Source organism: Echiichthys vipera (assembly GCF_963691815.1).
Source record: "Echiichthys vipera genome assembly, chromosome: 20".
Lineage (NCBI taxonomy): Eukaryota > Metazoa > Chordata > Actinopteri > Perciformes > Trachinidae > Echiichthys > Echiichthys vipera.
The window spans coordinates 1,945,440-1,973,152 of record NC_139845.1 but is presented as its reverse complement, the minus strand read 5'-3'; the positions used below and the strand labels follow the sequence as shown (position 1 = coordinate 1,973,152).

General features: G+C 48.0%; 1 protein-coding gene across 1 annotated transcript in view; it reads right to left on the bottom strand.

Annotated features, from left to right (window-relative positions):
- Positions 1-1,082: 1,082 nt before the first annotated feature.
- The window catches only part of trhde.1 (thyrotropin releasing hormone degrading enzyme, tandem duplicate 1), a gene marked incomplete at both ends in the record, with an annotated part of 161,576 nt that continues 134,945 nt past the window's right edge, over positions 1,083-27,713 (bottom strand). The window contains 10 exons of the mRNA XM_083935349.1: positions 1,083-1,235; positions 4,816-4,897; positions 5,025-5,165; positions 8,760-8,927; positions 16,963-17,070; positions 18,172-18,275; positions 18,436-18,583; positions 22,712-22,767; positions 22,846-22,979; positions 27,321-27,409. Coding sequence (XP_083791475.1) covers positions 1,083-1,235; positions 4,816-4,897; positions 5,025-5,165; positions 8,760-8,927; positions 16,963-17,070; positions 18,172-18,275; positions 18,436-18,583; positions 22,712-22,767; positions 22,846-22,979; positions 27,321-27,409 — 1,183 coding nt within the window. The remainder of the gene's footprint in view (positions 1,236-4,815; positions 4,898-5,024; positions 5,166-8,759; positions 8,928-16,962; positions 17,071-18,171; positions 18,276-18,435; positions 18,584-22,711; positions 22,768-22,845; positions 22,980-27,320; positions 27,410-27,713) is intronic.

Below are 27,713 nucleotides of genomic sequence, written 5' to 3'. Positions count from 1 at the left end.
ACAATAAAGAATATTACAAGCTGGTGATGAGACAATGTCTAACATCGGTCTCACCTGACCACACATCTAACTTAGTGTAACCTTTAGTATGCCATGTGTGTCAGGAAGGTTCATAGATATATTACGGTGGCTATTTTGCCTGAAAACAATTTAAAGTCACTAACAGACTGTATGAAATATGGACGTAGTCTCTGTGAGTGTGGCCGGCTAGGCGGTGAATGAAGATCTTAAACTCCCAGCTAATCCAAAAACGGGCAAAGACGTGGAGCGTGGAGGGAGCTGAGGCGGGAAGAATGAAGCCTACGGTCTTGCTAAGACGCCTAATTAGTTATGCAGAACTTTAAGCCTTAATTTAAGTTAAATCTGTGAGTTCTAGAGACCAAAAGTGTTTGTTGTAGCAGCGTAAACACGTTTATTTCTGCTCTAAAGTTTGGCATTTTAGCGTAGGGGTCTATGGGGATTGACTCCTTTTTGGAGCCGGCCCTCAAGTGGCCGTTCATGGAACTGCAGTTTTTGGCGCTTCCGCGTTGGCTTAAATTTTCTGTCCTGGAGGTTAACACTTGATCATAAAGCAACCCAATATTCTGCCACTATGGTTGTGTGTTGAAATGTTTTAACAACAAAATGTTTCGCAGAGAAAGTTTGTGTGTTGACATTTCATCTGTAACGTTAAAAGTTTGCCAAGTTTGCGGTAAAATCATCTGTTTCGATTTAAATCCAGAACTTCTTGTTGTTGATTACAGCAGATCCTTCTCTCTATGGTCTTCGTTAGTCTTAAGGGGGGGCGATTTAGTCATGGATGACGCTAGTTGCTAGCTAGTGCTAACTGAGTCGGTGATTGCTAGTTAGCTAGCAGCTCTAAAGAAATAAATGATTAATCTAAAATAAAGAAAGATCGGCAAACAAACTCTTTAAAAGCAAAGAAACAGTAAAGAAACCAGCTGAATAACCAGTCAAGTCAGTCGCTCTCTTCTCTCAGTAATATTTTCATTCTGTCTGACTGCATCTGTGAGCTAGCAGTGCGTTAGCATTAGGCTAGCAGTCAGTTTGCAGTTGCGTCGCTCTGGCTAGCCGACGCAGCGTTAGCCGAGTGTGGGGTTTGGAGGTTTGCGCAGCCACTGGAAGAATTGCCGCCGGTGGAGGCGATGCCAGCGCACGTTGCCCTCGACGATCTCCAGCGCCCGCGGCAACGCAGGCCCTCCCCCCACGCCGCTAGACTGGATGAACTCCTTTAGCTGGAGAAGAGAAAGGACAGGAAAGGGACGGAGAGGTGGATGATAGAAGGTGCAGAGAAGGAAGAGATAAAAGGAAGAAAGGACAAGGAGAGGATAGAAAAGTCATTAAACACCTCAGTGGAAAGAAAGACAGGAATATCTCAGCACCCAAAAGACTGAAAAAGGAAGTATGACAGTGTTTGAACGAACTACAACATCGTCTACCAAACGTTCTCAGCTCGACGACCAACAGAGAAATTTGGTGTTTCCCTGGGACCCAAACTTTCAAACGTAAACTCTGAACTCATTCAATCGAGAGTAAGGAAATTAAACTAGACAAGAGGTCAGATTGGACCTTTAAATGATTGGCGACCAAGTAAAAATGCATCTGCCGCGGCAACTGGGAAAGACTACAGACATACTCGTGATTTAAGTATTAGCAGTGTTCAGCACTTAAGCATTGACCTCCAATGATTAAGCGTAGATGGCTGGACCATCGACCTCTATTGGTTTAAGTTAGCTGGTTAAAGTTAGCTGGTTAAAGTTAGCTGGTTAAAGTTAGATGGTTAAAGTTAGACGGTTAAAGTTAGATGGTTAAAGTTAGCTGGTTAAAGTTAGCTGGTTAAAGTTAGCTGGTTAAAGTTAGATGGTTAAAGTTAGATGGTTATAGTTAGATGGTTAAAGTTAGATGGTTAAAGTTAGATGGTTAAAGTTAGACGGTTAAAGTTAGATGGTTAAGGTTAGATGGTTAAAGTTAGATGGTTAAGGTTAGATGGTTAAAGTCAGATGGTTAAAGTTAGATGGTTAAAGTTAGATGGTTAAAGTTAGATGGTTAAAGTTAGATGGTTAAGGCTAGATGGTTAAGGTTAGATGGTTTAAGTTAGATGGTTAAAGTTAGATGGTTAAAGTTAGACGGTTAAAGTTAGCTGGTTAAAGTTAGATGGTTAAGGTTAGCTGGTTAAAGTTAGATGGTTACGGTTAGACGGTTAAAGTTAGATGGTTAAGGTTAGCTGGTTAAAGTTAGATGGTTAAAGTTAGATGGTTAAAGTTAGCTGGTTAAGGTTAAATGGTTAAAGTTAGACGGTTAAAGTTAGACGGTTAAAGTTAGTTGGTTAAAGTTAGCTGGTTAAAGTTAGCTGGTTAAAGTTAGATTGTTAAAGTTAGACGTTGACCTCTAATGGTTAAAGTCAGATGGTTAAAGTTAGATGGTTAAAGTTAGATGGTTAAAGTTAGATGGTTAAAGTTAGATGGTTAAAGTTAGATGGTTAAAGTTAGATGGTTAAAGTTAGATGGTTAAAGTTAGATGGTTAAGTTAGATGGTTAAAGTTAGATGGTTAAGTTAGACGTCGACCTCTAACGGTTAAAGTTAGATGGTTAAAGTTAGATGGTTAAAGTAAGATGGTTAAAGTTAGACGGTTAAAGTTAGATGGTTAAAGTTAGATGGTTAAGGTTAGACGTTGACCTCTAATTGTTAAAGTTAGACGGTTAAAGTTGGACCGTTAAAGTTAGACGGTTAAAGTTGGATGTTTAAAGTTAGATGGTTAAGTTAGACGTTGACCTCTAATGGTTGAAGTTAGATGGTTAAGTTAGACGTTGACCTCTAATGGTTAAAGTTAGACGGTTAAAGTCAGATAGTTAAAGTTAGATGGTTAAAGTTAGATGGTTAAGTTAGATGGTTAAGTTAGACGTTGACTTCTAATGGTTAGAAAAGGTGGAAAAACAAAACTTTCCTTGACGTTTAAATAAAAGAAAACTTCCTTTTTTAATGTCAGTAAAACAGAAACACTGTAAATGTGAGTTAATAAAGCTTAACGGTCTGTTCTAAGGTTGATAATTATAAGAGACTCTTTATTTTGCTCTGTTCATAATGAGAGGTAAAACGTCCGGCATGAAAGGCGTCGTATCAAAGCGAACTCGGTTTAAAAGGGAGGTGATTAAAGAGTCTCCAGCCTGAGAGGTGAAGTATTAAAGGGAAACTTTAGACGAGGAGGGAAACTTTGAACGGCTGAAGGAGGAGAATTAATGTGATTTTCAAAGTTACGGACTAAAGAGGAAACTCGGTGTTGTTCACAGTTTGACAGATTCACTGGACCGAAGTATAAAAATCCGTCCTTTCAACTTCCTTTAATACGCTTCATATCGTCTGCTCTCCCTTTCCTCTCCTCTCCCGTTATTCCCTCTTTCTTTTCCTGCCTGCGACTCAAAACACTTTGAGGGCAGTTCTTTCAATTCCTCGAACAAATGCAACAACAAAGCGCATCATTCAGTTCGTTTCAGGACGTTTCTTTGTCCGCATTTTAATTTGTGCTGATTCACAGACACATAAAGCCCACACTCAGGCTGCGTGTTGTTACCATGCCAACGGGAGTGATAAGAGATCTCGAACGAAATGGTTTCATCACAACGAAGAGAGAAAGATGAACCGGTGGGTTGTTACTCCAGGTAGGGAATGAGTCCTGACCCCGAGTGAAGGAGTTCAAGTCCCTCGGGATCTTGTTCATGAGTGAGGGGACGATGGAGCGTGAGTTTGGCCGGAGAATCGGAGCAGCGGGGGCGGAGCTGCAGTCGCTCTACCGCACCGTTGTGATGAACAGAGAGCTGAGGAAGACAAAGCTCTGGATCTACCGCTCAGTCCTGGTTCCTACCCTCACCTGTGGTCATGAAAGCTGGGTCAGGACCCAAAGAACCAGGTCCAGGTCCAAGCGTGTGAAATGTGTTTCCTCAGGAGGGGGTCTGGAGTCTCCCTTAGAGAGAGGGGGAGAAGTTCAGCATCCGTGAGGAACTCGGAGTAGAGCCGCTGCTCCTTTGCGTTGAAAGGAGCCAGTTGAGGTGGTTCAGGATCATCTGGTAAGGATGAACCCTGGGCGCCTCCCTAGGGAGGTGTTCCAGGCACGTCCAGCTGGGAGGAGGCCTCAGGGAAGACCCAGGACCAGGTGGAGAGATTAGATCTCCACACTGGCCTGGGAACGCCTCAGGATCCCCCAGTTAGAGCTGGTTAATGTGGCCCGGGAAAGGGAAGTTTGGGGTCCCCTGCTGGAGCTGCTGCGCCTGAGACCTGGCCTCACTCGTGAACATGATCCTGAGGTACTTGAACTCCTTCACTTGGGGTCAGGACTCATTCCCTATCCCGATTGTACAAAGCAATAATCAGAGCGTAATGAGTGTTTTGCACAATAAGCTACACTCTGCATCAGAAAATGTCTCTTAAATAATCGTCCAAAAATCCAAATAACAGAAACAGAACAAAGCTAAATTCTCTAAATTATCAAAAATCACTTTTCGGTTTCAAGCACAACAAAATAAAGAAAGAATTTCAGTTTATTTAATTGTGTTTTAGTTGTTTTTGTGGGAGTGAATCATCTTCTCAAACTAAATAATAAAGGATCTCAGAAAAGTTTCAGTTTCGTTTTCCCCATAAGGGGCGGAGCCTCTTCCCAAACCATTGAACAAACGATATTTGAACGAGTGAATCTCCAACGCTGTCGGAGTTTTCTGAGAATTATAAACACGCGTGGATTCATTTGCACGTGAATCTGACCTCAATAATGTGTGTGTGTGTGTGTGTGTGTGTGTGTGTGTGTGTGCGTGTGTGTGTGTTTACCTCATTGAGTTCTTTCTCAGTGTTGAGGAACTCTGTGACTCCACCAATGAGCCTCGAATTCATGAACAGCGCTTCCCCGTAGCTGAACAGAGAGACACAGAGACACAGAGAGACAGAGTTTTGTTCCTGTACGGTAAAACACGGACATGAGTCTGGTCCGCGCACTGACTCACTGACTGACTCACTGACTGACTCACTGACTGACTCACCGTGCGTTGAGGATGTCCCACTTTTCTCTGAAGTACTTCCAGGCGAGGTTTCGACCCTGTGGGTTTCGGCCCACGTGGATGATGACGTCGATCACGTCCTGCTCTGGCACCAGGTCCGAGGTCAAAGACAGGTTCAGTAACCTGGAGGGGACACAGAGGCACAGGCAAGCTCAGTAACCACGGAGACAGTGATTAGAAAGGGGGTTGTTGTGATGAGCTTGCGTGCTAAAATGAGCCTGGTTCAAAGGGTCTGTTTGGAGTGGACACACACACGTTATGCCCCCACGCCACGCCACCATTTTGGCACCTCAAACAGGCAACACATTACAACCTTGGCTTGTCAGACTTGCTATATGTCGGATTCTGTTCATGTTAAATCCCCTAAATGTGGTAAAACACTGTATTATTAGCAGGAAATAGTTAAACGACCATATGCAGATGCTTTGGAGGATCGCTATTCAGCACTTTTTATCCATTTTTAAGGGCAAGCTTTGGAAAATATGACTACTACTGTAGGGTTGTGATGGTACTAGAATATTTAAGCCGATACTGATATCCAGGAAAATACTTAATACCATTTTCGATCAGACCATCCCTATCCCGCGAGTTTGACCAGCGACCTCAATCAGCGTTGGTTTAGAGGTGGATTTAAGTGAAATGAGAAGAGACTGTTGAGTGTAAACAACATGGAGGCTTCCACGGATGAGATGAGCAGCTATGGAGCGAGCCGCTCACACTGGCCATCCGTATCGTGCCCAAACAGGTTCCACGGCTAAAGTCTGGTTCCTTTGACCAGTGTGAGTGCAACCGTACCGCGTCTAGCTGTGGCCAGCTTGCCGTCCACGGCCCGTTTGGGAGAGGTGGGCTTTAGTAAAGCACGTTTGCACATGTACGAGCACAAGTGTGCGCACGCGTACGAGCCCTACGGCGGTTCTGAGGTCATTTCCTGTGCGCCTGTTGGGACGTAGAAAAAAGAAGGAGGGACCATGCGCGGACATTTCAAACAATGGCGGTGAAAGGTTCACGTTGGTGTGATGCGGAGGTGGAGTGTTTACTGCAGATTTGGTCGATGAAAAGATTCAAAAACAGTCGACAAGACGCACAAAAACTCCGAGGTCTACGGAAAGATCTGGAAACAAAGCCACGCATCGCCATGACGTCATCAATGCGTGTGACGTGTTACGGCGTGATGACGTATAGGCAGCAAGAAGCATTCTCCGAGGCCCAGGTAGTGTGAGTACAAACGGGCCTGGAGGGGGGGACAAGGACCCTAAAGCACGGGGCACGGGACGGAGGCACAGTGGGAGGGCGCACTAAAGGGAGTCTGGCAGCTGCAGGTCTTTAGGACACGAGGCGCCGGTGGAAAAACACAGAAACCAACACAAGACCTGAGTTCGTTTGAGTCCCTTTAAATCCGTATTACTGATAAATAAAGGATATAAATGTAAATCAGGCTTCTACGTGATGATTTCAGCAGTTTGTGTGAAGGTGACTGTGATGAAGTCTGAGAGAGAATCAGGCTGGAAATTGAGTAAAATTGCCGAGAAAATCTGCCTGAGGCCGTTAATGTACGTAAATCTGACCTTCTGTGTGTGTGTGTGTGTGTGTGTGTGTGTGTGTGTGTGTGTGTGTGTGTGTGTGTGTGTGTGTGTGTGTGTGTGTGTGTGTGTGTGTGTGTGTGTGTGTGTGTTAACAGCAGAGTGTTTTATCAGGCGCTAACTGCTGCTCTCTCTCTGTTGAGAAAATAGCGAGGATGAATCTCACACACACTCAAAACTGTACAGTGAGACGGATCGGTGTGTGTGTGTGTGTGTGTGTGTGTGTGTGTGTGTGTGTGTGTGTGTGTGTGTGTCAGGTATTGATTTTCCAGCCGCAGTAAACTGTTCTGCAATCAGAGAGGTAGTACTGCATGTTCAGATAGCAGCTATCACTAACACACACACACACACACACACATACACACACACACACACACACACACACAGAATAAAAAAGAAAGAATACACACACACACACACACACACACACTGATTGGTCACACAGGAAATGGTTTGAGCACAGAGGGATTGTGGGAACAGAGAGAAAATTGATTCGGTGGTAGAACAGCAGCTACAAACAACCAACACACACACACACACACACACACACACACACACACACACACACACACACACACACACACACACACACACACACACACACACACACACACACACACACACACACACACACACACACACACACACACACACACACACACACACACACACACACAGTAGAGTAAAAGAAGATGAAGGTTAACTCTGAACACACTGTCGGATGAGTTTTATTGTGAAAATCCCGCCTCTTTGTCTCGCTCAGTTCCACGTCTTTACAAACTCGCCGTGTTCGCAGTCGAACTCTTAGTGCGATCGCCGGGTTTTTCTGTAAATCCTCTCAATCTCTCGACAAACTGAGATTAATCCGGCGACTGTAGCCGTGTAGTTGTAGCGTCTCCTGTCTCAGAGGAGTGATTGGTGGTTGGCGTCCTCCAGCAGGGCTCCTACTACAACACGTCCTGTTGTAACCGGAGCCATCCCACATAAGATCACATTTACAGTTAGCATTGTTGCGTTTATATGCTATCTGAGACGTACGTGAAATATCTTTCTAACTCCTGCAGACATGGTGTTTGATCGGGGTTAGCATTGTCTCTCCCAAACGGGCCGTGGACGGCAAGCGTGCCGCAGCTAGGCGCGGAGCGGTTGCACTCACACTGGTCAGACGAACTAGGCTTTACCCGTAAAAACCTGTTTTAGTCCGGTACGGAAGGACAGTGTGAGGGCGCCCTCCCACTGTGCCTCCGTCCCGTGCCCCGTGCTTTAGGGTCCTTGTCCCCCCCTCCAGCCCCGTTTGTACTCACACTACCTGGGCCTCGGAGAATGCTTCTTGCTGCCTATACGTCATCACGCCGTAACACGTCACACGCATTGATGACGTCATGGCGATGCGTGGCTTTGTTTCCAGATCTTTCCGTAGACCTCGGAGTTTTTGTGCGTCTTGTCGACTGTTTTTGAATCTTTTCATCGACCAAATCTGCAGTAAACACTCCACCTCCGCATCACACCAACGTGAACCTTTCACCGCCATTGTTTGAAATGTCCGCGCATGGTCCCTCCTTCTTTTTTCTACGTCCCAACAGGCGCACAGGAAATGACCTCAGAACCGCCGTAGGCCTCGTGCTCGTACACGTGCGCACGCTCGTGCTCGTACACGTGCAAACGTGCTTTACTAAAGCCCACCTCTCCCAAACGGGCCGTGGACGGCAAGCGTGCCGCAGCTAGGCGCGGAGCGGTTGCACTCACACTGGTCAAAGAAACTAGGCTTTAGCCGTGTAACGTGTTTTGGCCCGGTACAGAGGCACAGTATGAGTGCACCCTTAAACACTCTTTAATAAACTCTGGCTTCACTAACTACGCTGTTGCTGCTTTGTTGTGTGTGTAGGGACTCTTCTCATGCTGCTGCAGAGGTTTGCTGTTATTTTCAGCAGCATTAGTGGTTAAAAAAGACCTTTGAATGCCTTCACCGTGCTGCCCCGAGCTAATCACTGTTAGCCACATCCGGCTGTTAGCGACTCTCCCGGATTTCCACGTTAATAGTTGTCACACGAGCATAAGTGCTGAAAAAAAGGGATGATTTGGCGCCTGAATTACATTTTAAAGCATCACAAACAGCGGCGTGTCGTCTGTAAAGTACCTGTTCAGGAGGAAGGTGTTGTCCGAGCAGGTCAGCGCCTCCAGCAGGATCTTCTTCTCTGAAACGGCGTTGGTGGAGTGAAACTTCATCCAGATGAACTCCCACACGTCCTCGTCCATCAGGCTCACCCCGGTGCAGTAAACGATGTCTCTGATGTTGGGAGGGATCCTGCAAAGAGACACAACGAGGACAACGAGACGTCAGACACGTGGACACGATCTCCCACAGTGTGTTTGATTCGTCTTCTGTGCCGCAGCGGGGACGAGATGTCAGAGTCAGAGCGACCGGGAGAAAGTAATAAAGCTAAGAACCCCGATAAGACACGTCCGCGGGATTAAGCAGGACTCTCTCCGGATGCGTGAGGAATGCTGAGTTCCTTCGGGGGCTCCATTAAAGCCTCCCCTCACGTCTCCTGCGGACTCAGAAAAAGCAGAGACGAAGGCGGTTTCACACCAACTGGGACCCTGAAAGTCTCAGTGAGCACTAATTGGCTTCTGCCCTTCTGTCGGAGGACTAACGGGGTTCGAACGCAGACGTTCTTCATGTTGAAGCTGATGAACGACACGTCATCATCAGACGGTTTGTACGATAACTTGTGAATTATAACGCAACAATTACGAAATATGACATTTATATGGTTAAGTTTAGACGACTAAAGGAGACGGTTAAGTTTAGACGACTAAAGATGACGGTTAAGTTTAGACGACAAAAGGTGGCGGTTAAGTTTAGACGACTAAAGGTGACGGTTAAGTTTAGACGAATAAAGGAGACGGTTAAGTTTAGACGACTAAAGGAGACGGTTAAGTTTAGACGACTAAAGGAGACGGTTAAGTTGAGACGACTAAAGGAGACGGTTAAGTTTAGACGACTAAAGGAGACGGTTAAGTTAAGACGACTAAAGGTGACGGTTAAGTTTAGACGACAAAAGGAGACGGTTAAGTTTAGACGACTAAAGGAGACGGTTAAGTTTAGACGACTAAAGGTGACGGTTAAGTTTAGATGACTAAAGGAGACGTTTAAGTTTAGACGACTAAAGGAGACGGTTAAGTTTAGACGACTAAAGGAGACGGTTAAGTTTAGACGACTAAAGGAGACGGTTAAGTTTAGACGACTAAAGGAGACGGTTAAGTTTAGACGACTAAAGGAGACGGTTAAGTTTAGACACTAAAGGAGACGGTTAAGTTTAGACGACTAAAGGAGACGGTTAAGTTTAGACGACTAAAGGAGACGGTTAAGTTTAGACGACTAAAGGAGACGGTTAAGTTTAGACGAGTGTGTTTCCTCTTTACATAAATAAAAACATTTCAACCGTACACGAGTTTATGAAAATACGCCAAAATGCAAGAAATCCGGTGTTTGATGCCCAAAAGTGGCACGGGGGCGAGGTGGATGAGCCCCAGTGATGCTGCACAACTCGAGCACTCACGCATAGAACTGGGCTTACTGCACGCAACCAGACACACACACACACGCGCCCACACACACACACACACACACACACACACACACACACACACACACACACACACACACACACACACACACACACACACACACACACACACACACACACACACACACACACACACACACACACACACACACACACACACACACACACACACACACACTTTGTAGTGTGAGAGAAATGTTCACCTTTTTGCTTTACTGATGATTAAGGCCAGTAACCAGCTGGGGCATGGTGTGTGTGTGTGTGTGTGTGTGTGTGTGTGTGTGTGTGTGTGTGTGTGTGTGTGTGTGTGTGTGTGTGTGTGTGTGTGTGTGTGTGTGTGTGTGTGTGTGTGTGTGTGTGTGTGTGTGTGTGTGTGTGTGCTTGACCTAAATTCAGTAAAATCAGTAAAGCAAAACTAAAAAACTTTCATCACAATACAGTGAACTCAGCTGGCGGCAAAAAATATATATACTTAACACCGTATGTGTGTGTGTGTGTGCGTGTGTGTGTGTGTGTGTGTGGTTGTGTGTGTGGTTAGTGTGTGTGCACACGTGGGTGTGTGTGTGTATTCTGAGTGAGTTCAGAGGGAGCGATGCAGGGACAATTACATCATTCACCGACCTGGGAAATCATTTTAGAGATGCTCCACTTAAGGGCAAGCTTCAACACTCACACACACACGCACACACGCACACACGCACACACACACACACGCACGCACGCACACACACACACACACACACACACACACACGCACACACACACTTATGCTGCTGTGGTGTTTAAGTCCCACTCAGACGACATCTGCCAACACTTAAGTGTGTGATTCCTGAACGTTGAGTGTGTTGGTCCAGATAACGCGGCGTGTGTGTGTGTGTGTGTGTGTGGCGTCTGAGGTTGTTTACGGTGTCAAACGTTAAGTCGCAGCGACTCCACGGCTGTTACTGTTTGATCACTGCCACTTCTGCAGCCTCCGTGCTATCTTTAATAGAAATAACAGCAATAACGTGCAGCTTTCTTTCTTAGCAGACTATAAAAGCAGCGTCTCTGGGAACCTCCAGATGGCTCTGATCCCATTATGACTAACACACCGCGAGTGTGTGTGTGTGTGTGTGTGTGTGTGTGTGTGTGTGTGTGTGTGTGTGTGTGTGTGTGTTTGAGCAGTCTGCAGAGGATGCTTTATGTGCTAAAGCTTCATCTTTCTCCTGAAATATCTCTCCCTCCCACTCAAACCCTCCTCTGCATCAAACTCCCATTCTGACAGTAAACATGTCCCTGCGCCATCTGTCTGTCTGCCTCTGCCGTCTGAATGTCACTGTCAATTGTTTGAAAATCACTCTGCTGGAGAGCGACGTGAGCTCGGTCCAGGTGCTTAAAGCCCGACGACCGCCGCGCTGTCGCTGCGACCAGAGCGCGCATCGTTTTCCTCCTATTTACGACGTGCAGGTGTTCGGTTCATTGATGACTCTAAATCACCCATAGGTGTGAATGGTTGTCTGTCTCTGTTCGTCTCTATGTGTCCTGTGATAGACTGGCGTCCTGTCCAGGGTGGACCCCGCCTCACGCCTGATGTCAGCTGGGATCGGCTCCAGCCCCCCACGACCCCGACAGGGACAAGAGGCTGAAGATGAATGAATGAATGAAGAACACGATTGAGGAAGTGAATAACAGGACGAGGTCACGTTGTTCTGGGGACGTCGGCCTGAGAAGCACATTCTGTTTAGAAAACAACAGAACTGTATTTGGGCGCGATCACGTCTGGACACAAAGTAGACGCCACTGATTGTAAATGTATGGGTGTGTATTGGAATGACCTGATGGGGCGTGTACGTTGTCAGCACACGAACATCAGTATAAGACGGGAAGTTCTGTTAAGAGACGTCTGAGTGCGCCCTTAGAAAACGTCGATGTCTGTGAGACTCCTTTTTATAGACCTTTCTATTTTTATAATACAGTGTTCTACCATAACTTGGTGACCCCGACGTGATCTGAACACACAACCTTCTTCTTCTCAGACACGAGACGTGAAGAGGCCGTAGCGGAAACGTCCGGACACAGAGGCTCTGACCTCTGCGCCGTCCTCTCCGCCGTAACATGCAGAAATGAACATTACATTTATCCATTCATGAAACCTCAGTGGGACGTGATTAATGTTCCAGAGGGGTGCGGCCACAGAAACATGAGCAGTGATTACACTCATTGTTCTGGAGGGGGTTTGAACCGGCGTCCCGTTACAGCAGGTGGTTCCTGACACGCAGAGAGAGAGACGCAGGTGGGGCGCAGCTCTGCTGTTTTTATTCGTTCATATCAAAGGTTTTATCTCCTCTGGTGTCACCGCTCTGTTCTGCTGTGGAGTTGAAGCTGGACTCACAGCAGATCGACATTTACTGTCCAGGATTTCACGCTCACACCACATCACCGAGAGCAGACACGGTCCAGAAGAGAACAGCACCCGTCACAGACCTGCACGGGTGGCTTTAAGGGCGCACTCACACTGTCCATCCGTACCGTGCCCGAACATGTTTCACGGCTAAAGTCTGGTTCCTTTGACCAGTGTGAGTGCAACCGTACCGCGTCTAGGAGGGGCACGCTGGCTGGTCACAGACCGTTTGGGAGAGGTGGGCTTTTGTAAAGCACGTTTGCACGTGTACGAGCACGAGCGTGGCCGGAGAATTGAAGCAGCGGGGGCGGTGCTGCAGTCGCTCTACCGCACCGTTGTGATGAAAAGAGAGCTGAGGAAGGCAAAGCTCTGGATCTACCCTCAGTCCTGGTTCCTACCCTCACCTGTGGTCATGAAAGCTGGGTCAGGACCCAAAGAACCAGGTCCAGGTCAGGACCCAAAGAACCAGGTCCAGGTCCAAGCGTGTGAAATGTGTTTCCTCAGGAGGGGGTCTGGAGTCTCCCTTAGAGAGAGGGGGAGAAGTTCAGCATCCGTGAGGAACTTGGAGTAGAGCCGCTGCTCCTTTGCGTTGAAAGGAGCCAGTTGAGGTGGTTCAGGATCATCTAGTAAGGATGAACCCTGGGCGCCTCCCTAGGGAGGTGTTCCAGGCACGTCCAGCTGGGAGGAGGCCTCGGGGAAGACCCAGGACCAGGTGGAGAGATTAGATCTCCACACTGGCCTGGGAACGCCTCAGGATCCCCCAGTTAGAGCTGGTTAATGTGGCCCGGGAAAGGGAAGTTTGGGGTCCCCTGCTGGAGCTGCTGCCCCCGAGACCCGATCCAGGATAAGAGGCTGAAGATGAGATGTATGGGCATATGTGTGCACACTGGGGTCCATAAACAGCGTTGAAGGTCATAAACTGTAAAGCTGAGACTCTTGTGGACTCGATGAGCCCAGTCGTCTTCATGTGTGATGGCGTCCGTCCCCAGAGGAGACGTTTCATCGTCTCTAATGAGCCGTTATGACCCCAAGGAGAATCACAGCCTCATGAAACTTTACAACCACAAACTAGAGACCTAAAGCATTCACAGACATCGTCACTCTAGATCAACAACTGAGCATTAAGAGGTTAATGTTATTTCAATGTGTGTGGACACGCCCCTGCACACACCAGAGGGTCGTTCCTTCCCTTAGTTATCGTGGCGTTCTGATAAAGAGCGGGTCGTTAATGAATCCACATACATGTTCTCTCCGAACGGGATTAAAATCACTGAATGGAGCCTGAAATATGAAAGAGACGTCCCCCCCGGAGACATGAATCCTTCATGAGTGTAGATTTATCCGCCACTGCCCCGGCACTGAAAACGGGAGCGTTTCCAAATTGCTGCTAAAATTTTAAAAAGGCCACACTTGAGCTGCAGTGAGAAGCCGTCACGTTCGTCATCCCTCGCCGCTCCTTCTGTCCACTTCACTCTGAGAACAGTCGCTGCCGAAGGGCGTAGAGGTCGTGACACCTTTAGCTTTCGGAAAAATGGCATCTGAGCAGCGGCGTGCACAGACTTTTTGAAGGGCAGGGGCGAGAAGGAAAAAAAAGGGCACATATAATGCATCCTCGCCACAGAACAGGGACCTTTAGCACACGATTTGTCTTCCAAGAGCGCACTTTAGCACACGTTTTGTCTCCTAGAGTGCACTTTAGCACATGTTTTGGCTCCTAGAGAACACTTTAGCACACGTTTTGACTCCTAGAGGACACTTTAGCACACGTTTTGGCTCCTAGAGGACACTTTAGCACATGTTTTGGCTCCTAGAGGACACTTTAGCACACGTTTTGACTCCTAGAGGACACTTTAGCACACGTTTTGGCTCCTAGAGGACACTTTAGCACATGTTTTGGCTCCTAGAGGACACTTTAGTACCTGGTTTGGCTCCTAGAGGACACTTTAGCACACGTTTTGTCTTCCAAGAGCGCACTTTAGCACATGTTTTGGCTCCTAGAGGGCACTTTAGCACATGTTTTGGCTCCTAGAGGGCACTTTAGCACACGTTTTGTCTTCGTAGAGGACACTTTAGCACACATTTAGGCTCCTAGATGCACTTTAGCACACATTTTGACTCCTAGAGGCCACTTTAGCACACATTTAGGCTCCTAGATGCACTTTAGCACATGTTTTGACTCCTAGAGGGCACTTTAGCACACGTTTTGTCTTCCAAGAGCGCACTTTAGCACATGTTTAGGCTCCTAGAGGGCACTTTAGCACATGTTTTGGCTCCTAGAGGGCACTTTAGCACATGTTTAGGCTCCTAGAGGGCACTTTAGCACATGTTTTGTCTTCGTAGAGGACACTTTAGCACACATTTAGGCTCCTAGATGCACTTTAGCACAAACGTGGAAACGTGAGCTTGAATGTGACGCCAGCGAGGACGTGAGCGTCTCCTTCTCTAAAAAAAGCCAATCATAAAATCAGCTGCACAGAGTAACACTGTTTAATTTGGTGCTTTTTTTAAATTCAAGCACCGCTCTCATCGTCAACACCAGCATCTGTTTCTATTTAATTTGCTGTTTGAAATCTAATTCTGCAGATCTCGTTAAGGACCGGGAGGGAGCGAGGCGAGTCGGCGGAGGAGGAGGAGGACATAAAAGAGTAAAAGTTAAAGGCAGAGAGAGAGAAAAGAGAAGAAGGAGGGGTGGAATAAAACAAAGGGATCGATGAGGATAGAAGGAACTGCTGCGCTGCTTTTTTAAAGTCTCCTTGTACCTTTTGGGGGTTCACTGAGAGCACGACGTGTGCTCAGACTCAGAAGCCACTTTATAAACCGCTGAAATGAAAAATGCTACGGTGCAAACACAAACACTCGTTCATAAAAACACTCACACTGACTCAAACATCGAGCTCAGAGTGTGAAGGGAGTAGAAACTGGAATAAAGGGTAAAATAACTGAGCTGTATTGTACATCGCAGGTGTGAAATGGGAGTTTTCTCTTCTTTTCTAACACATTTACTCTACTACGAATTTTGAGGTATACATTTGGAATAATGCATAAGCCCCCCCACATACACACACACACACACACACACACATACACACACAGGAGGCAAACTGGGTGTGTTTGTCGGGGTTCAGACGGAGGAGATCCTGCAGCTCAACATTCATTATTCAACACTGTGACAGTATAAGGTAAGGTAACGTTTATTGTCCCCAAGGGAAGATTTGGTTGCAGGTAAAAGGAGTGGGCTGCTTACACACACACACACACACACACACACACACACACACACACACACACACACACACACACACACACACACACACACACACACACACACACACACACACACACACACACACACACACACACACACACACACACACACAGACGACATTAATGACAGTGGCAACGGTGCTCCAGACATAGAGACACGGTTCTGCTGTTGATTTGTTGAAGTATTAGTTGAACAGAGAGAATCATCCGGTGGGCTCAGAGAATAAAGAAAATACTTCACGGAGCTTCATGAAGCTGCATTTGTGTGAAACCAACAGTTCAAGTGGACGTTTGTGCCAAATTTGAAGAACATGCATCCAGCCGTTCCTGAGATACGGCGTTCATAAGAACAGGACGGGCGTGAGTACGGATGAACGGGGCGACAATTATTACCTTTTCTGCATGTCTCACAGCGCTTCCCTCCAAAGTCCCACCCTCCTCCCCCCGCCTGACCTCTGACGCTCCCTCCTCCCCCGACACATGCGTTGAGAGAGAAATGCTGCGTTCAAATGCCATGGGAAGTCCGACGTTTCTGACCTCCAAAACAGGTAAAGAGCACTGGAATACCTGTCAAAGTGGAACCTCGTACTAGAGCATTCAGGGTAGGTTGATCTGGCCCAAATTCACCAGTAGGAGGTTCCACTTTGACAGTCATTCCAGTGCACTTTACCTTTTTGGAGGTCCGAAACTTCGGACTTCCCATCGCACTTGAATGCAGCGTGAGCAGCGCAAGTGAAACGGAGCAACAGATGACGGACAGTAAGCTCAGAAAATCATTTTATTCAGGCCGAATTAAATTTATTTTATCACAAAATATACGAGAATTGAATATTTGAGTGTCAACACCTGTTGGATTTCTTCTATATTTTAGTGTATATTATGCTTATTATGCGCATTTTAGAAGAGAAAAGGGTCAAAATGCCAGAAAGGGAAGAATTACTTGCTGTGACATCACATGGAAATATTTGAGTTCTTAGCTCCAACAGCAGCTCAAAGGTTAAATAAAGACTGTATATATGTGTGTGTGTGTGTGTGTGTGTGTGTGTGTGTGTGTGTGTGTGTGTGTGTGTGTGTGTGTGTACCTGTCTGTGTGTGTGTGTGTGTACCTGTTCTTGTTGCTGGAGATCCAGTCAGAGATGTAGGCGACGGCCTGACGGTGGCACTGTTTGTTCCCGAAGCTACACGCTAGCATGATGAGCTCCCTCTGCAACTCCCTGAGGAGACGAAGCATCACATGTGGATCATCAGACACTTGAAGAACATCTTGACATCTTAAAAAAATCCTTAGTTTTATCTCTGGTACAGCTATGTAGCCTAGCTTAGCATAGTACACCGTCTCAGGTGTCGTGCGTCATTGCACCACTCCAGAAAAGAGCGACAGCTTCACTGTTACAGCAGCTCAGAGCAGAACAGCACAAAGATAACGTGCAAAAGATAATACATGGGGGTGGCCGGTGGAACAGCGGTTAGAGCGGTCGCCCCATGTGAAGAGACTGAAGGTCCCTGAGGAAGCGGCCGCGGGTTCGACTCCGACCTGCGGCCCTTTGCTGCATGTGTCTGTCGTGATTGGATCAGGACAGTCTCCCTCTGTTAGCGTTTTTCTGTATGTGCTCCCTTCCTGTTTCTCTGGTTTGAGTTTCCTGGCAGGTGATCCTCGTTAGCATTGATCACCTGCCTCTCTGTGTATTAACCCGGTTCTGAGCGTCACTCGGTGCCGGATCATACCCTCTGCACACCCTGATGTCTCCCTGCGTACCTGTTCCTCTTGTGTTCATGCCTCGTGTCCAGTTTGTATCAGTTCTCTTTGTGTTTAAAGCATTTTTTTGTAAATAAGTTTTATTAAATTTGTTAAAACCGTCTCCTGAGTTCCACGTCTGCATTTGGGTCCCACCCCCGTGTGTTCTCCGTCACCCCACGTGACAGTTTCCCCCACTCTCCCCCTCTCTCTCACCCTATTTCCTGTCCGTCCTTCATAATAAAAGTCCTGAAAACTGCCGAAAAAAGATCTTTAAAGATAAAAAATACATCAACTTTACCTGGAGCCGGGGAAAGAAGTGCAACATTAACTGTAAATTATTATTATTGTATTGAAGTCTCGGTGCAGTTCTGGGTCAAATCATTTTTAACCGTGTTGAAATATTAGATTATATATATTTAACATATAGATCTGTTCCACCTCGTGCTGCTCGTACTTGAACCAACAGAGCGGATCACGAGCACTTACAGACGCCCACGGTGTGTTCACTCAGAGACCCGGCACTTGACATCCTTTTAATTAAAATGTGTGTGTGTGTGTGTGTGTGTGTGTTGCATACTCGGTCTGGTAGGACGCCTGCAGCATGTTGCCCTCGCTGCCGGGGCCGTTTGTTGGCCAACCCATCTGATGGTACCGTGACGCAACCTGCTTCAACACATAGTCCTGGAAACACACACACACACACACACACACACACACACACACACACACACACACACATCATTATAGAGTTAATGAAGAGACAGCCAGCTGAGGACGCAGTTTACTCAGCTAACACGTTGAGCTAACACGCAGCTGGAGGACGGATTGATCGGGTGTTTACACTGAACAGGTTGTATTCGTCCGTGCGGTCCAGAAGTTTGTCCAGCTGGTAGAGCGCCCGGCTGGCAGAGTGCCACGGCAGGAAGGACGGCTCCTCCGGCAGGTAGCCAATCAGCTGCAAGGGGACGCCCTGTGGGAGGTACCCGGCCCTGAGAGAGAGCGAGAGAGAGAGAGACATGAACTGACGTTGACGTTACAAAGGTACAAATAAATCCCTTTAAAGTGCAAATCTGGCGCAAAATTAACCCTAATGGACTTTTTCTGCACTTTTATTTTATTGGAGGTTAAAGTTTAGGAATAATTAGGGGCGTGGCCTTTTGAGTGACAGCTAGCCTCTGGCCCTCACTTCTCCTCGGAGGTAAACGTCAGCCAGATGGACGTACGCCCCTCCCCTTTTTTGGTCAGAGGAAATGAGGCGGAGTCAAAGACAAGATGGAGGCTTCCGTAGTAGAAGTTGAGAGAACGGACCTCGACGGAGACGCTACTGGACTTTTTTGAGGACACACACGCGGAGGTGCATTCTGGGACAGGAGATTAATCTGAAGCCTGATCGTGATGCATGTTTGATCTCAAGGTGTGTGTGTGTGTGTGTGTGTGTGTGTGTGTGTGTGTGTGTGTGTGTTCCTTAACCACAGTATGAAGAAAAACTTCCTCTAAATGTCAGCGGAGCTCTTCAGTTGCCCCGGTAACACCCGCCCCCCTCATGAATATTAACGAGCGTCCTTCGTGCATTCATTAACATTCATAAAGTTTTGGGCCGAGGTGGTCGTGACAGCGGCGACAACGGCGTCTCGGCTGTTCCCTACGTCGACCTTGAGCCCCTCCCACCGCTCATGAATATCAATGAGGACGTGTTAGGGTCGTTGGTTTGATTCCGACGATGTGTTGAGACCGAAGAGGATAAATGACCCTCACTGAAGAGTCAGAGAAACACTTTTATAAACTTTTACTTCTTTTAATTTAGACACAGACAGGTGGAGAGAGAGAGAGAGAGAGAGAGAGAGAGAGAGAGAGAGAGAGGGAGAGAGAGAGAGAGAGAGGGAGAGCGCGTGAACTCCGCGGAGAGTTAATCTGTCGGAGATAAGACCCTCTAAAACTTTAAACTCCAGGCCCTCATATTTCCATAATCTGCCTCCACACGCTCATCTCCAATTCCCATCATGCACCTGGCCCCTGAGACCATTAGCATAATCTACAACAACTTTCTGTTTACGTGTGACAGGACTTAACACGAAGGCAGAGCGAGGGAGGGAGGGAGAGATCGTGATCGCCATGGCAGCAGCAGCATCCAGCGCTATTGATCTGTTTACTTCATCACGGAGGTGTTTTCCACTTTTTCCCATCTGCGGAGGTCTGTTTTTCTTTTTATGTCTCTGTTCTCGCAAATGCCCCCCCCCCCACCACCCAACAACATTAAGAGCGACACGGTGGAACGGTGGTAAGCACTTTTGCCTCACAACAAGGGGGTTTCCAGTTCGAATCCCGACTGCAGGCCCTTCTGTGTGGAGTTTGCATGTTCTCTCTCTGTGAATGGTTGTCTGTCCTCCCCAAAGTCAAAAATATATGTGGTGGTCAGCACTGTCGCCTCACAGCGAGAGGGTTCCTGGTTTGAATCCCTGCTGGGCCCTTCTGTGTGGAGTTTGCATGTTGTCCCCGTGTCTGCGTGGGTTTTCTCCGGGTTCTCCGGTTTCCTCCCACAGTCCAAAGACGTGCAGGTGTTCGGTTCATTGATGACTCTAAATCACCCGTAGGTGTGAATGGTTGTCTGTCTCTGTTCGTCTCTATGTGTCCTGTGATAGACTGGCGTCCTGTCCAGGGTGGACCCCGCCTCACGCCCACTGTCAGCTGGGATCGGCTCCAGCATCCCGCGACCCCGACAGGGACAAGAGGCTGAAGATGAATGAATGAATGAAGAACACGATTGAGGAGGGTAAATAACAGGACGAGGTCACCTTGTTCTGGGGACATCGGCCGCTTTTCAGGGCCGTTCAGTGTTTGAACCCTTTGGATTTGAACGACTCTGTGTCTCTGTGACTTTCCCTCTGACGCCAGAAGGACGAACTTCACGCTCCGTCGTTCAGTCGCCGCGGCGCTGAACCTCGAGGGGGACGCCGGCGCGGCTTTAAACTGTTCGTCAGGTGGTTCTGTTCACACGGAGGCAGCGAGGTGAGGAGACTATAGATTTTCAATTTACCCTCAGTCATTTACAGTCTGTGTGTGTGTGTGTGTGTGTGTGTGTGTGTGTGTGTGTGTGTGTGTGTGTGTGCATCCCAGTGTTGTCGTCTTAACGAGCTCATTAACTCGTTAACATCGTTAAGGGCCAGTTAATTGTTTGTCCATTAGCCATTAGCAGGCTCAGTGAAGAGCTAACAAGGGACCGACACACACACACACACACACACACACACACACACACACAAAGAGAGAGAGAGAGAGAGAGAGAGAGAGAGAGGTGACATCCATCACTGTTTAAGCACACACTCACAGAGACACGGCCATTTATTACTGCTAAACTGCTGCTCAACTAGCTTCACACACACACTCTCTCTCTCTCTCTCTCTCACACACACACACACACACACACACACACACACACAGTCCTGCCACCACCAGTCAGCTCCGTGTCGATCGCTCACGCCTCGGCCAATCAAACTGCAAACAGAAGAAGAATCGACCAGTGATGCTGCTGCTTCTCCTTCTGCTTACAGTTTGATGAAAGACGTGTTTTGTTTGATATTTAATTGATTTTATTTTTATTTTTTTAAATTATTATTATTTTTAAATACTCAATTAAAGTACAAGTACCTCAAACAGGTTTACAGTACTCGGTTCAAACGTTTCCACCATAAAAAGCGTAAAAAGTGTGTGTTGTCATATTAAAACAAACATCTCTGAACTACAAAAAAACGTCTTTGTTGAACGAAAGCCGCCGCGTTGTGCGCTTTGACGGTGTTCAGTGTTACCATAGCGACAGATGCAGGCTGAAGCGGGAGCGTCTTCTGCTGTCAGTGCGCATATTAATAATGATCCGCAGCTCTGTTTCTTGTTGTGTACAGACGGAAACCTCCTGCTGAGCTAAAACACACACACACACACACACACACACACACACACACACACACACACACACACACACACACACACACACACACACACACACACACACACACACACACACACACACACACACACACACACACACACACACACACACACACACACACACACACACTCCTACAGTCGTCTCCAGCTGTGGCTCATTCAACATGACAGAAGACAGATGGCAGAGAGAGAGACGGAGATAGAGAAAAAGGGAAGAGAGGCGAGGTGGATTGAGTTATAGGGTCGGTGTCGGAGTGGATTTTGGTTACCGAGCTCAAGAAGCTCCAGGCTGAAAACATCAGGATGAGGAACGACACACTCGTATACCTCTCTTTCTTTCTCTCTCCCCCCCTCGTTCATCACAGAGTTCCCATCTGGCTCAGGCTGTTTGTGAATCTCTTTCATTCTGCTCTGGATGAAGCGACGCGGATCGGTCAGCGCCAGGTGTGATCCTTCACGTCGGCTCCTTCACCTCTGTCCATTAGAGCTCTAGCTCTCAGTTTAGCTTCTGTGCACAGGATTTGTGTCTGTAAGGGTGCACTCACACTGTCCTTCTGCACCGCGCCAAGACAGGTTTTTCGGGTCAAGCCTAGTGCGTTTGACCAGTGTGAGTGCAACCGTACCACGTCTAGGAGCGGCACGCTTGCCGTCCACGGCCCGTTTGGGAGAGGTGGGCTTTAGTAAAGCACGTTTGCACATGTACGAGCACGAGCGTGTGCACGTGCACGAGCCCGACGCCTACGGCGGTTCTGAGGTCATTTCCTGTGCGCCTGTTGGGACGTAGAAAAAAGAAGGAGGGACCATGCGCGGACATTTCAAACAATGGCGGTGAAAGGTTCACGTTGGTGTGATGCGGAGGTGGAGTGTTTACTGCAGATTTGGTCGATGAAAAGATTCAAAAACAGTCGACAAGACGCACAAAAACTCAGAGGTCTACGGAAAGATCTGGAAACAAAGCCACGCATCGCCATGACGTCATCAATGCGTGTGACGTGTTACGGCGTGATGACGTATAGGCAGCAAGAAGCATTCTCCGAGGCCCAGGTAGTGTGAGTACAAACGGGGCTGGAGGGGGGGACAAAGACCCTAAAGCACGGGGCACGGGACGGAGGCACAGTGGGAGGGCGCCCTTAGTGTCTGAATTGAAAAAATAACCCAGTTAAAAGACGACTCACCTGGCCAGGTTGAAGGCGTCGTCGATGAGTCCTGCCCTGTTTCCGACGGAGATGATCTGAGGAAGAGAGGTCGTATGAGAGACAGAGGAGAGAGGGCTCAACAGGTAAGGTCAGTCAGATACGGACGGACGTACTTGGAGGTTGTTGTGGAGCTGCTGAATCAGCAGTTTCCAGTTCTGGAGGTCGTAGTTCACACGGAAGTAGCCCGTCTGGTTGATGTTCCCTAGCAACCAGGTGTTGTCATACATCTGCACACTCCGGTGGGTTTCTGGGACAAAAGAGAAAACACGAGTCAGTCAGTGCATTGACCGTAAACTCCTGATATAAACGGCACCGGTCCGACCTCAGAGCTAGGATGTGTGCTGAAAGTCAACCGATACGCAGACGATACCACGCTGTTCTGTTAGCAGTGTTTGAACGGTTGCTGTTACTGTATGGTGAGAAAGATGATAAATGGTAAATGGACTTGTCCTTATACAGCGCCTTTCTAGTCTTCTGACCACTCAAGGCGCTTTCACAGTGTTTGTCACATTCACCCGTTCACACAGACATTCACACTGATGGCAGTGGACATCTACAGACCATCTAATCTGACCATTCACACCACATTCACACACCCATGCACAGCACAAGGAGCAATTCAGGGTTCAGTGTCTTGCCCAAAGACACTTCGACTGGACTGGGGGAGGTGGGGATCAAACCGCCGATCTCTCGAATGGAGGACGACCTACTCTTCCACTACGCCACAGTTGCCCAGATCCAAGGAAGGGTGCCACCATTGGCACCTGGCAGTTTAACCAACAAGTGTGCGATGTGCAAATGTTTGGGGAAATAGTGATGTGCTTTCCCGTCCACATGCTAAATGAATCTTTCACAGCCAGCCTTGGTTGGTGCACTCCCTCTTATTTACGGCAGTTTGACTGACTCCTGCCTTGTGACACTTCATGAAGCATTTTCTGTATTTAATGAAGCCAGTAGATAAAAAAAGCTCATGGCTTTCAGACACGGCTCCAACTTCCTTCCCTTTCTGGTTGAAACGAAACTCTTGAAGTCTTGAACTCTGAAACCTTCTCCCACCATGAACCGTTCATATCCATAAACAGAACCAGAGCAAACTTTGATTCCTCAAAAATGACTTTGTCTCCCTGAAACTGCACCAGAACCGGCTGCTGTAAAAATAAAAAACCCAGAAACAGAAGCAGAATGGGTTTGAATGTCCATAAACAAAACTATAGTTGGTTTTATCCACAGAAGCAGAATGGGTTTTAGTTGCACTGGTCAGAATTAGCTTCACCCTCAAAAATCCAAAGCGAGCTGTATTTCCTCCAAAAACAGACCCAGACAGAGTTGCACCCTCCAAAAACAGACCCAGACAGAGTTGCACCCTCCAAAAACAGACCCAGACAGAGTTGCACCCTCCAAAAACAGACCCAGACAGAGTTGCACCCTCCAAAAACAGACCCAGACAGAGTTGCACCCTCCAAAAACAGACCCAGACAGAGTTGCACCCTCCAAAAACAGACCCAGACAGAGTTGCACCCTCCAAAAACAGACCCAGACAGAGTTGCACGCTCCAAAAACAGACCCAGACAGAGTTGCACGCTCCAAAAACAGACCCAGACAGAGTTGCACCCTCCAAAAACAGACCCAGACAGAGTTGCACGCTCCAAAAACAGACCCAGACAGAGTTGCACCCTCCAAAAACCGACCCAGACAGAGTTGCAACCTCCAAAAAACAGACCCAGACAGAGTTGCACCCTCCAAAAACAGACCCAGACAGAGTTGCACCCTCCAAAAACAGACCCAGACAGAGTTGCACGCTCCAAAAACAGACCCAGACAGAGTTGCACCCTCCAAAAACAGACCCAGACCGAGTTGCACCCTCCAAAAGCCGACCCAGACAGAGTTGCACCCTCCAAAAACAGACCCAGACAGAGTTGCACCCTCCAAAAACTGACCCAGACAGAGTTGCACCCTCCAAAAACAGACCCAGACAGAGTTGCACCCTCCAAAAACAGACCCAGACAGAGTTGCACGCTCCAAAAACAGACCCAGACAGAGTTGCACCCCCCAAAAACCGACCCAGACAGAGTTGCACCCTCCAAAAACAGACCCAGACAGAGTTGCACGCTCCAAAAACAGACCCAGACAGAGTTGCACCCTCCAAAAACCGACCCAGACAGAGTTGCAACCTCCAAAAAACAGACCCAGACAGAGTTGCACCCTCCAAAAACAGACCCAGACAGAGTTGCACCCTCCAAAAACTGACCCAGACAGAGTTGCACCCTCCAAAAACAGACCCAGACAGAGTTGCACCCTCCAAAAACAGACCCAGACAGAGTTGCACGCTCCAAAAACAGACCCAGACAGAGTTGCACCCCCCAAAAACCGACCCAGACAGAGTTGCACCCTCCAAAAACAGACCCAGACAGAGTTGCACGCTCCAAAAACAGACCCAGACAGAGTTGCACCCTCCAAAAACCGACCCAGACAGAGTTGCAACCTCCAAAAAACAGACCCAGACAGAGTTGCACCCTCCAAAAACAGACCCAGACAGAGTTGCACCCTCCAAAAACAGACCCAGACAGAGTTGCACGCTCCAAAAACAGACCCAGACAGAGTTGCACCCTCCAAAAACAGACCCAGACCGAGTTGCACCCTCCAAAAGCCGACCCAGACAGAGTTGCACCCTCCAAAAACAGACCCAGACAGAGTTGCACCCTCCAAAAACTGACCCAGACAGAGTTGCACCCTCCAAAAACAGACCCAGACAGAGTTGCACCCTCCAAAAACAGACCCAGACAGAGTTGCACGCTCCAAAAACAGACCCAGACAGAGTTGCACCCCCCAAAAACCGACCCAGCCAGAGTTGCACCCTCCAAAAACAGACCCAGACAGAGTTGCACCCTCCAAAAACAGACCCAGAAAGAGTTGCACCCTCCAAAAACAGACCCAGACAGAGTTGCACCCTCCAAAAACAGACCCAGACAGAGTTGCACCCTCCAAAAACAGACCCGGACAGAGTTGCACCCTCTAAAAACAGACCCAGACAGAGTTGCACCCTCCAAAAACAGACCCAGACAGAGTTGCACCCTCCAAAAACAGACCCAGACAGAGTTGCACCCTCCAAAAACAGACCCAGACAGAGTTGCACCCTCCAAAAACAGACTAAGACAGAGTTGCACCCTCCAAAAACAGACCCAGACAGAGTTGCATCCTCCAAAAACCGACCCAGACAGAGTTGCACCCTCCAAAAACAGACCCAGACAGAGTTGCACCCTCCAAAAACAGACCCAGACAGAGTTGCACCCTCCAAAAACAGACCCAGACAGAGTTGCACCCTCCAAAAACAGACCCAGACGGAGTTGCACTCTCCAAAAACAGACCCAGACGGAGTTGCACCCTCCAAAACAGACCCAGACAGAGTTGCACCCTCTAAAAACAGACCCAGACAGAGTTGCACCCTCCAAAAACAGACCCAGACAGAGTTGCACCCTCCAAAAACAGACCCAGACAGAGTTGCAACCTCCAAAAACAGACCCAGACAGAGTTGCACCCTCCAAAAACAAACCCAGACAGAGTTGCACCCTCCAAAAACAGACCCAGACAGAGTTGCACCCTCCAAAAACAGACCCAGACAGAGTTGCACCCTCCAAAAACAGACCCAGACAGAGTTGCAACCTCCAAAAACAGACCCAGACAGAGTTGCACCCTCCAAAAACAGACCCTGACCGAGTTGCACCCTCCAAAAACAGACGCAGACAGAGTTGCACCCTCCAAAAACAGACCCAGACAGAGTTGCAACCTCCAAAAACAGACCCAGACAGAGTTGCAACCTCCAAAAACAGACCCAGACAGAGTTGCACCCTCCAAAAACAGACGCAGACAGAGTTGCACCCTCCAAAAAATCAACCCAGACAGAGTTGCACCCTCTAAAAACAGACCCAGACAGAGTTGCACCCTTTAAAAACCGAACCCAGACAGAGTTGCACCCTCCAAAAACAGACCCAGACAGAGTTGCACCCTCCAAAAACAGACCCAGACAGAGTTGCACCCTCTAAAAACCGAACCCAGACAGAGTTGCACCCTTTCAAAAACAGACCCAGACAGAGTTGCACCCTCCAAAAACAGACCCAGACGGAGTTGCACCCTCCAAAAAACAGACCCAGACAGAGTTGCACCCTCCAAAAACAGACCCAGACAGAGTTGCACCCTCCAAAAACAGACCCAGACAGAGTTGCACCCTCCAAAAACAGACCCAGATGGACTTTCTCTCTCCGTAAAAAGGCAAATATGCACTCCCCTGACTGAGACAGAGCATTATTGTATTATTACGAGCTTTATTCTCCATAAACAGGTGGAGAGTGAGGTCCCCGCTGCTGACAGAATGTGTTTTTAGTCCATTGACTCCGAATTACACACCTCGGGATAATGAGATCATTAATTTGTGATGTGTGTGAACATGAAAGGATCCCGAGATAACGGCTCCTTTTCTCAAGGTAACAAGATAAAGACGGTAAAATAAAGGTCTCAGGAGGGGACGTCGGGCCTCGGAGCGTGCACACGGCGGGATTTAAAAGACTTCTGAGGCACCCTGGCGCCGCCGTACCTGTCTTGTTGTTGATCCAGATGAGGCTCTCTGAGCAAACAGTGGACGCGTTTCCCACAGCGACCGTCAGAGGAATCTGCCACCGCGAGCTACGGAGAGAGAGAGAGAGAGAGAGAGAGGGAGAGAGGGACAGAGAGAGAGAGCGAGAGAGCGAGGGAGAGAGAGGGAGAGAGGGATGTCAGGGGATTGGATTTAGTTTTATTGCCTCCGTTATCAGATAGAGGGACATTAGAGAGAGAGAGGCGGTCAGCGGCGATCCCTCAGCATCAGTTCAGAGACAGGAAGTGAGGAGCTGAGGGTTAAACGTGGCGTCCACATCAGGTGAACAACACACGCGGCTCATTTACACGTTTATTTACGGCTCGAGTGAAAAACACCAGAAAAAACCTTGTT